Source organism: Schistocerca gregaria, chromosome X, assembly GCF_023897955.1.
Source record: "Schistocerca gregaria isolate iqSchGreg1 chromosome X, iqSchGreg1.2, whole genome shotgun sequence".
Taxonomy (NCBI): domain Eukaryota; kingdom Metazoa; phylum Arthropoda; class Insecta; order Orthoptera; family Acrididae; genus Schistocerca; species Schistocerca gregaria.
In genome coordinates, this window is record NC_064931.1 from 605,831,184 (window position 1) to 605,842,215 (window position 11,032).

Here is an 11,032-nt window from a genome sequence, read left to right on the forward strand (position 1 = left end):
TCACTAAGCTCACCTAATTTGTCTCCGTGAGGGTTCACTTTGCTACCTATTCGAATGTGATGTTAAATTGGCTTCATTCTTGGACAGCTATTATGCAGACTCACTGCTGTTTGCAGAAGCACCAGCGCGGGGCGACGCCGGAGTCGGCGGCGCACGAAGAGGAGCTGAACGACATCCAGATCCGCATGCAGCCCAACCGGTCTCCGCCGAGCGAGCCGACGCCGGACCGGCTGTCGTCGCGCGCCAGCCTCAACCAGGGCGGCTGCGCCGGCGGAGCGGCCGCCTCCCTCGTGTCGGCCAGCAAGCCCAACTCGACCACCTCGTCGACGATGACGGCTTCGGTGGTGGTGAACCTGCCAGCCTCATACCCGGGCTCGGAAGTGGGAGGCACCGCCTCGCCCAGTGCCTCCCCCGCCACGTCCCCCACCAGCCAGCAGCCGGAAGTCCGCATCTCCAGCCTGTGAGCGTCTCACTCACTGACGGCCTAGAGTTCGACAACACCAAATATCGCTTCATAATTTCTGTCTTACTTCGTGCGTAACAAATGGATATAGGAAACGTAGTCGTATTAGGTCTGTCAGACTGGAACACCAATATTTTACGCGAACTTCTGATTCCAGTTTGTCAGAGCTTAGGAAATCGTACTGACACTACTTTCATTCGTTGTCGAGAAAAGTGGACGGCAGTCTGCAGAAGTTCTTTTCCGATCTGAATAGTAGGTCCAGTGAGGCAATTTAAACGTAAGAGCAGCAGTTATATTTAAAGACGTTATCTTTCAAGTCTTTTTTTCCCGCATTTATTAGACAGTTTCATTCACAATAAAGTTATTGAGTGAACTCTGGATAAAGTTGATGTTTGTTATTATTCAATTATATTTAAGTAGCTGGTATCTGCCAGAAAAACATTTATAGAATTAATTTTTAAGTGACGAGAGTGGAAGGTATGTATTTTCTGCAGGGCTGTGTCTTTCTAGGGACACAGCGATCTTTCAGAGATATTCCAGGATCAGATAAATGTGTGCACCTCGGTTTTGTAGTTCTGAATAATTGGTACTACGGTAATGAAACGTGTTGTTTGTTGTTGCGGGGGTTCCACTTCTTAATATGACCTGGCTCTCAATGAAAATCCCTAAAACTCGATATAAACTCCTAACCAGCTAAAACATTTGTATAGACTGCCTTTATCCACAGTTTACATTATTAGATGATGGAATATTTCGCAGATCCAATATGCACTTACATTTAACAGTAGTGTTCACATGACCAGTGCAAAAGCTAGGTTATTATTGAAAGTTAAAAAGCCAATGAGCAGTTCCTCTGAGTTCAGTATTTACAAGGAAAGCCATATAAAACACAACCATATTTGCATTTTTAGGTCTTAAAGAAATACCAAGTGTTCATAGAGCTTCCACTATGGATAGAACTGTCATTGTGCCAGCAAATAAAGTAGCGAAAAAACAGTAAGTAATAACAGACTGACTGTATTCATTATTTTGAAAACAAAAATTTGGACATATTAAGAGATCACATTAACACTTTTAGAATTGTGAACTCTCCATATGAATAAACAGAGAATACTGTGAAATAATATATAAAGTGAATGTTATTTCATAAACATATTCTAAATTGTTACCTTCATATACACTTATATTACCTACTTTCCAACAACTTTTAAAATTGGGCTTTCAATATCTATTAGTTTTTGACTGTTGTACTGAGTGAATGTTACAGAAAATTCTTAGGGAATGTGTGGTTTCTCTACGTCTCAAAATGAATGAGAGTGCTGTGAATACTCAGAAAATCTAAAATAATATTTGATACAAAATGGATGAGTTTATAACACAGACATTATAAGAAAGCAAATAATAGTATGTTGATTCAATGTTGATAACGCAGAATTACTTGGGAGTAAATACTGCAATCAGATCAAAGGCAATTCATTCTTGGTTGTCAAAAAACCAGCATGCAGATGTTCTTGCAGAAATGCATTGTGCAAAATCCAATTTTCTATGTTTAAAACAAAAGTTCCATAACATTTGTTTTCATTTAAGTTCATTTTTTTACGTTGTTACAGGAAATTGAAATGTATGTGCAAAAGAAAAGAAAATACAACACTTATTCCTATACTCTTATTATCTTGAAGACCAAAAGCACTTATTAAGAAAAGGAAGTGTCTCTCTCTCTCTGTCTCTCTCTCTCTCTCTCTCTCTCTCTCTCTCTCTCCCACTCACACACACACACCCACACCCACACCCACACCCACACACAAACACACACACACACACACACACACACACACACACACACACACAAACAAACAAGCATACACACACACAAAAGGCTAAATGACAACAAATGTTATTATACTACATTACTTTATGTGTATTTATCAAATATGCTGTTGGAGGGATACATGGTTTACATCACTTATGTCTGTTACTGTACCTACATTATCTAATTGTATTTTTTTATCTTTATGTTCTGAATAAACAATTTCCAAAAGGCAAAATCTTTATTTTCAACAATTTATGATTGCCAAGTATTGCAAAGAAATTATCAGTGTGAATTTAAAAGATTCTTCTTTTCCCTACATTCCGCATGCTGGTTTCATTTAAGAAGTCCTAGATATGAATTAGCCTTTTTTCACAGTTTTAGCTCTATTAAGTACGATACTCCCACAAGCATAATCAATGTACATGTACTAACTAGGAGTTTTAGATAAGGCTCAGAGTTTGATGATTGTAAAAAAATTACTGTTGTGATAATTCTCTCATGTTATTGCTGAGAGTAATTTTATGGAGTTATCTGTGTTTGTAAAAAATTATTCTTCAATAAGATTCAGTCATTTATCATTTCATCAGAAAAAATAGATAATAAATTTTAAATGCCATTATTTATATTAGTCACCTTTCCATCACTTAGTTGAAAATCATTGCAATTGAAGACTGACACTAAATAGACAAAGGTATTAGTATTTTTGAATTTTAAATTGAATACTCATAATGTCAGTGCTTCATAAGTCATAAGGATCAGCCAAAAATGTTTTATCTGAAATAACATATTCTGCATGTTTCTATATAGTTTTAAAAATTAATTCACATGTAATATGCACGTAATCTATCTCATGTTTCTTCCACAAATTGGTTGTAGAATTTCATTCTTGCACGAAATACTATGAAACAATATGCAGCCTGTACGGTTTAATTCATGCGCTTCACACACATTAGAGAATGGTCTCATGTCCACATTTAATCAATATTGGAAAGTGATATAATCACCTGATAAATGAGTAGAACCTTTCAAAGTTACATGCAGAAAAATAGACATTTGTGGCATAAATGCTAGATTTAAACTTTAGAATACTTTTAGAGTATAATTCGTTTAATTCAGTTTTCACTCTCTTGGTTTTTCACCTTATATATTTCCTTCCTGCAGTATATTAAGATCAAGATGTACCAGTATCTTGGTAATCAGCAATAAACATTTTGCTGATACAATGACGTGCTTTTCCATTAGAGAACCAGCAATTTTTCCTTTGTTACACTTCCTGACAATTTTATGTGTCTTGTCTTAGATTCTTCTTCAAGATTTGCCTCTTACAGGCACTTTTTGTCTTCAGTCCTTTGTAATTAACATCATTCAGACACTTTGACATACCTTTACTTCAGAATCTGTATCACATAAAAGAGCTGACAATTTCCCCTCCAGAAGCTAGTACTTCCTAGGGTCTCGGTTAAGAGCTTCTTAATACACTGAAACACAATATATTACATGCAGTTTTCATGCAGAATATAACAATTTATGTTAGTGAATGTAAGTTTTGAATCTGTACCAGTGGATATCCGTATAACAAAAGTTTTAGTAGTTCGACACAGTAGAACCTGTACTTCAGACCATGTCTAAACAACGACAAAATTCCGTATGGATAACACAGAGCACTACACAATATGTAAGAGAATTTCCTAAATTATATTTAATACTGAAGTACCAAAATAAACGCCAAATGCACTTTGTTCCTGATAAATGTGTTTTTAATCAACTGTTGATCTTAATTATCTGTCACACCACTTGAGCAGTATACAGATTTATTTTACATGGAATATCACAATCCAAGCAATGGAGACATTCCTGGGGTTGTTTCCCCTATATATGTAAACTACCAGAACTAACTTTATTTCTTATGACATTGTTTTTTTCCGAGACCATATGTTGTTATCGTCCAGGCCAGTAAAACCTGGTTCAAGTATTTCTATTATCATGGTGACTACAGCCTTCTGATCTACAATGGGTTTTACAACACAAAAATTTTACTATGTTGGAGAAACTATGTTGGTTAGTTACTAACACTTCCATTAACTTCAAAAATAGATTTCTTTATTATGTTCTATCGATTTATCACTCTCACATTCCTCTTACCAGATACCTTTTTTGCTACAGAACACAGTTAACATTACTAGATCTGCTAAATCTTGATATGTTTTAGCGCTCTATGATTTCCTTAAATGATTTTGTATTTAAAATTTTTATCAGTCGCAGTAACAATGTTGCTTTCACTATTTTATATGCCTTTCTCCTACCTACTGATAATTTATAGTTAGTTAAGCAGAAAATAAGGAATCATTCATTTATGGAGTTTTGAAATTCTGTTTTTTTTCTAATACATTATTGTACAAAATGAGGCCAGAAAGTCACTACTATCACAACAAGCTACCTTCTGCAATAATCTTACTAACCTATAATAAAACATAAACACAAATCAAATAGTGCCTCAGAATGGAAAGTCAATATCTTTAAAGATATTACGCTATCTTCACTAAAATCTCGTTTTTAAAGCAGAAAAACTGTGAGAACATTGTTAACAACGTATAATTTACTGATGCATAGAGAAATATTCATAGTTATAGCCTTTAATCATATTTAATAAGAATATCATTGAGTCCACTGAAATTTGTCACATGTACACTATTTTTATTGGTTCTATTTGTGTGATGAACACACTTTATGAGGCTGGAAAGTGTGAATTTTTACTCCTGATATCTTACTATGCTCTAAACACTTGTGTTGGAATTGTTAGCATCACAAATGAGTCACTGAATAAATTTAACTGTATGAACTATTCTGCAATTTCATTTGAGATGAGAGATGTAGTGACTGATGAGTAGCTAGTTATGTTCAGTCTACATTCCTAATAATTAAATATATATTGAAGAATATACATATAGTATTCTATGAAGCTGTTGACATAATGTTAAAGTGAATTATAAACTGTGTTAGTCTCTAGAAGGGTTAAGAAGAAAAAGGTTAGTTAAGTGACATTTCTTTTTGTATTCAGCTAGTGCCATAGTTAAAGATGAGTGGTAGGAAGAGCAGACAGAAGGTATAAGATGGTCATCAACAGCTAACATGTGAACTGAACATAATTTCCTGAAGTACATGCATTTCCTGTGCATAAAACGTGGCTTAGTTCAATTAGTATCAAATTATAACACTTATGACAAAAGTAAATCTGTTTAAAATGTCTGACCTATAAATGAACCACCAGTTGCTAGTGGAGCATTCTATACAAAGCATACCCAAAAAATAATTACAGACATATATGTTTCAAGAATCAAGTGCTCTCTTGTGATACATCACAAAGTCAGCAAAGCAACAGCATACATGTTGTATAAGTGCCCGTGACTCCCAAACTCTGAGACCTAAAGTGCTCGAAATATTGACACACTTCAGCATTTCAAGTTTTCATATTTTCACATTACAGTTCAGTTTTTCTTCTTGTTATAGACAACACTGCTTTCACATTATTGTTATTGTTACACTTTGTGTTTTGTCTTCTCTTGCTTTGCCATTTCAGTTAATAAAAATTTTGTCTCAAGTACATTCTTCATTGTACTAAAACACAATTTCTATATTCAACAAATATTATAGCATTATTAGATTTGAGACACAATGTCCCTGTCATTTTTCTCTTTTGTCATATTCTGTACAATATTTCACTGCTATTGTACTTACGTTAGCCATACTTGTTAATTCTGTTAGAAATATACTCTGATCACATATTCCATTTGTATCTTGGTCACACTCCATACAACATGTATTTCTTCGACTTTCTTTATTCTCTTTATATATAAAATGTGAAATATGGACATCCTATTTTGTCATGTACTGCGCCTTTCAGTAAAATAACTACGTTGAGCGCCATTAGGTGGTACATCTTAAATAAACAGCTTACTCAAAAGTTACTTTCTCAGGTAAAGTGGAAAGGACATTTAAAGTTTTGAATTGTAAGATTAGATTCAGTAATATTAGACTTTTTTCTGGACAGGTGGTATGTAAATAATGACATTGTGTCTAGTTTCTCTTCTGTGGAAACTAGCAATGCAACTGATACGCAGGCACACAATAGAACTGCATTCCTTGCTACTTTTATATTTCAGATAATGATATGTTTTCTCTCTCTTGTCAATTTGTGCTTTGTTAGTAAGTCAGGGAATAACTCAAAAACATATGATATTACCTCTGTGGTCTTGACAGCCTGTATTCATTTTTGACAGAATAAATGCTCTGTGAGTTTTAAGATAATTTTTCATAATGTTAAATACTGTGTAGCTTCTTGTATCACTTTGGAGTTTCCCTTCTCCTAAATATTCCTATTTGATTTTACTGGTATTTTACCATATAATAAACATATGTAGACTTTTTAGTAACTAGTATAATTTTCGAATACCTTCTAAAACTAGCTATATCTGAGTGTATGGGGCAGCTGTCATTCTTAATTGTAATGCTACATCTATACTTTTAAATTTTTTGTGTACTATTTCTAGCCTCAACTCATTACTTGTTTCCAGACCTGGAAATACTTTTCCATTAATTAAGAATCTGTCACTGTTAACTGAAAGACAGCGTTTTCATAGAAATTATTTACTTAATATTTTCTCACATTATCATAACCTTCAATTCTTTAGCATTTTTATATCTATCACTTTGATTTATGGTACATTTCCTTTGTTACTTGTAATACCACTATGCCACTTAGTATGCACTGAAATTCTCAAACAGTTTACTAATGTGGAGTAATTATCAGATGATTATCAATGCTTTTCACATCAACTATTAGTTCTCCTAAATGGTTTTAGATACTTCACAGCCAGAAAAGATCATTTATCACATTCATAAAACGAATTAAAACACACAGTACATGTTCATAATTTTTTGCTAAAATGTAAATAATATTCACAAAATATTACACTCTATTCACATTTTTAAGAAATATAAAGGTATTGAAATTAGGAAAAATGATGTAAATAAACCCCAGTAAGGTTTTGTAGACTGTGCAAAGAAAGGAAGCATGTTTCTCTGATTAATGCTGTTAAGCGCTTCATTTTAGACTGTAGCGTTTACCTTAGTGTCTATTACATGTAATGTACATACAGCACCTATTGCAGCATCATAAAAGCACAGTATATGGTTAACATTTGTAGACTGTATCCAATTATGGCAAGCTATTATCAAGCACAGAAACACATCTGTTCACTATGGCCTTAGCTGTGAAAGAAATTAAAGTGTGTTGGACAAAATGTTGTCTGTATAAATTCATTTCAACAACAGTATAAAACGGTAGGCCTCATGTGTGAGACATAGTTCAGTGAGCTAAAATTACTCTGAAAGGTACAGTAACAAATTCTACACAAGAAATATCATTTCCCTTTAAGCTCTTACCAAAGTGTACTGCAAGACTGGAGTCTCCACACACTGGTAAAAGATTGAATTATAATTGTCTCAAAGGCATTATTCAGCATGAATAAAAATTATACACAAAATGAATTAGTGGAATATGACTGCATGGCATGTTTGCTGCAGTAATACTTTTGTATAATGGGAGTAAGTAATAGCTGCAGCAAGAAATATCACATTTCTTATATATTAGCAAGGAAAATATGATAGTGGTTAAGTGAAAGTGCATGACAGAAATTTTCTAGCATATACACAACACTATTTTGCATGCAGAAAACACTAATATTAATGATCAAAGGCATCAAAGCATGACAAAGTAGCAAGTGCAAAGAGAGCTATGGCACAACCCGAAGAGATTATGGAAAGTAACAACACAAAATACTGAACAAAGAAAATCTTATGACAAGTCTCCCTGTACAGATACATTCACAATATTACACTTCACTAAATATTGCAACATACGGAAAACTAAGTACTGGACACTAAGTGTGAAATATATGTAACACATACATTTTGGTGTACACACTTTGGTGTAAATCATTTACCTGTGTATTCAAAATGTTAAAAACAATCTTTTTCAAAAAATGTTATATATGTCATCGAAATCTCCAATTACAAACGAGACAGCGGACAGAAATCATTTTTACCAGTTTTATATTCAAGAAAGTATACAGTGTCGACAATTTACATACCCCAAAACAAAACACAATGATCAGTTGAGAACTACATCAGAAAACACCCTGCAAAAACAAAATGATCATTTGAAACACAACAAATCAAAGGTGAAGCACATGCTGACAGTAAATTGCAAGAAGAAGAGAGTGCTAATCTTTCACATAAGATCACTGGGATGCTTCATTACTGCTAGCTTCATTGTTAGATTGATGATACTGGGTTTCAGGGAAATAGCAGTCAGGTTAGGAAGGGAGTCCAGTATGCACTCAGTACATTCGAAGTACATGTGGAAGAGTTTTTCTTTTGACAGCTTTTCAACACACAGCGGTCTAGTTCATGATATGCTCCAGGTACTGTAAACTATCTGAGGTAATTGGAGGTAACCAGGACTACATCCTCCTATGTTTGTGCCAACAATGCAGCTAGCATCTCATGTGGACAGCCAAGTGCTCCCAGCTCTGGAAAAGGGTGAGTGTAATTCCCCTCAGAAACGTCATTGTCCTCTGTACACTCTGTATAAGTTAAGTCACCTGTGACCTCAGCAAACAGCTAATCAGCCAACCCATGTCTTGTGCAGTAGCTTCTCAGCCTCAGACCTGCCACATGCAATTCACCCTATGAGCTGATACATGAAAATTTACAAGGAAAATCAGTTTATCAGCCTCATTTAGCATATATATATATATATATATATATATATATATATATATATATATATATATATGTGTGTGTGTGTGTGTGTGTGTGTGTGTGTGTGTGTGTGTGTTATGCCCTTGAAGAGCGCATTTAGAATAAACTTCATGTCCATTTCTCTGTTGATTTCCCTTTACGTTCTGCCCGGACTTCCCTCTTTCATGTGCTGTGATTCTGCTTCCGTTCTTCGATCCACTTTAACTGTTCGCCCAGTGTTCCTTCATCCTCTTGCTGTGTTCTTGTCGTCTCTGTTCGGTCCACTGCGTTTGTTTGTTGTACTGTATCTCTGGTAGGTTGTTTCTTCTAAACAGGTTCCTAAGAAGTGTTTCGTTTTGAACTGTTTCCTGTGTGATGTTGTGTTGTTCCATGTCAGTTCTTACTTCATTCATCCAGTGGTTGTTTTTCCTTGTGCTATCCCAGTCCAATATCTGTCTGGACATACTACGTGGTGCCACTCTGATGAGGTGTCCGTAGAACTGTAGTCTTCGTTTCTTGATTTGGTCTGTTATTGTCTCTGTGTGTTCGTATAGTTCTTCAGCTGGCCTCTTTATCCATACCCCATCTTTTTGCGTCGCCCGAGATATTTTCCTGTACTACTGTGGTATCGGCTGCGTGTAGTGGTTCTGGTAGCAGCACCGTCTCGTAGTGTCGTATCATGGCCTTTCGTGAGATAGCTTTCTTATTGTAGTGATTCCAAGTCAGTTTATAAGGCTTCTCCAGTTTACCTCGTCTCTCTTCATTAGACACCTTATTTCTTCCTGTAATCTGTATAGTTTCTCCTAGGTACTTGAAATTTTCTGTTCAGCGTATTGTCCCATATTTTGTGTGTAGTGATGGATGTTTTTAGGTGCTCATGAACTGTCTTTTCTCGTATGATATCTGTAGTCCGGTCTTCGCTGCGATTTCGTGTAGTTCTTCTGTGGTTCTTATTGTTTCTCTTTCTTGTACCGTTATGATGGCTAAATCGTCTGAGGACTATGGGCCCTTGACTCTTACTTTTCCTAACAGGGCTCCTTTCTGTGTCTTTTCCCATTCCTTGACTATTTTGTCCAGTACTATGTCGAACAGCAATGACGAGAGGCCGTCACCCTGCCTGGCTCCTGTTCTGACTTCGAGTTGCTCTGAGAGCTCTCCACAGAACTTCACTTTGGATGTCGTATTTGTTAGTGTTTGCTGAATTGTGGTTAGTGTCTTCCTGTCGACTCTGTATTCTTTCAGGATTTTAAAGAGGGTTCCTCTGTCTATTGAATCGTACGCCTTCTTGACTTCGAGGAAGGTGATGGTTATGTTCTGTTTGTGTTGCAGTATCGTCATAAGGTTCCATGTCTGTTCGGCGCACGACCTGTGTTTACGCAACCCAGCCTGGTATTCGCCAGCCAGGTGGTCTGTTTGCTTCTCTAATCTATTTAGCAGTGCTTTCGAAAGTATCTTATATGTGACAGGGAACAGTGAAATGCCCCTATAGTTGTTTGGGTCCGACTTATCCCCTTTCTTGTGTAGAGGGCGTATGAGAGGTGTGCGCCATTCTTTCGGTAACTGTTCTGTTCCCCATATTTATTTCATGATATTGTGTATGTGTTCTGTGAGATACGGGTCTTGTAGCTTTCAGAGTTGCACGATGACTCCATCCTCTCCCGCTGCTCTATTGTTCTTGAGGTTCTTGATGGTTTTTCTTACTTCTTCGATCAAAGGCGTTTCGCTATCTGGCTTTGGTGCGGGTTACTCAGTGTCCAGTTTGCTGTTGGTGATTCTGCGTTTAGGAATCTCTCGAAGTACTTATCTAGGAGGTTACAGTTGTTCTTGGTGTTCGTCTCTAGTGTGCCGTCCGGCCTCCTAAAGCAGAGGTTCGGTGCTTATTATTTCATCATGTTTTCTCTGAAAGTTCCGTATAAATTCCTGGTGTTGTTCCTTGTGAAGTCTGCTTCTATCTCTTC

At 36.0% G+C, this 11,032-nt stretch overlaps 1 protein-coding gene across 2 annotated transcripts in view; it reads left to right on the forward strand.

Annotated features, from left to right (window-relative positions):
- The window catches only part of LOC126298437 (potassium voltage-gated channel protein Shal), a 996,410-nt gene extending 988,843 nt beyond the window's left edge, over window positions 1-7,567 (forward strand). For both annotated transcript variants that reach the window (XM_049989763.1, XM_049989762.1), the window contains one exon: window positions 117-7,567. In XM_049989763.1, coding sequence (XP_049845720.1) covers window positions 117-464 — 348 coding nt within the window. In that variant the 3' untranslated portion in view covers window positions 465-7,567. The remainder of the gene's footprint in view (window positions 1-116) is intronic.
- The last annotated feature ends 3,465 nt before the right edge of the window (window positions 7,568-11,032 follow it).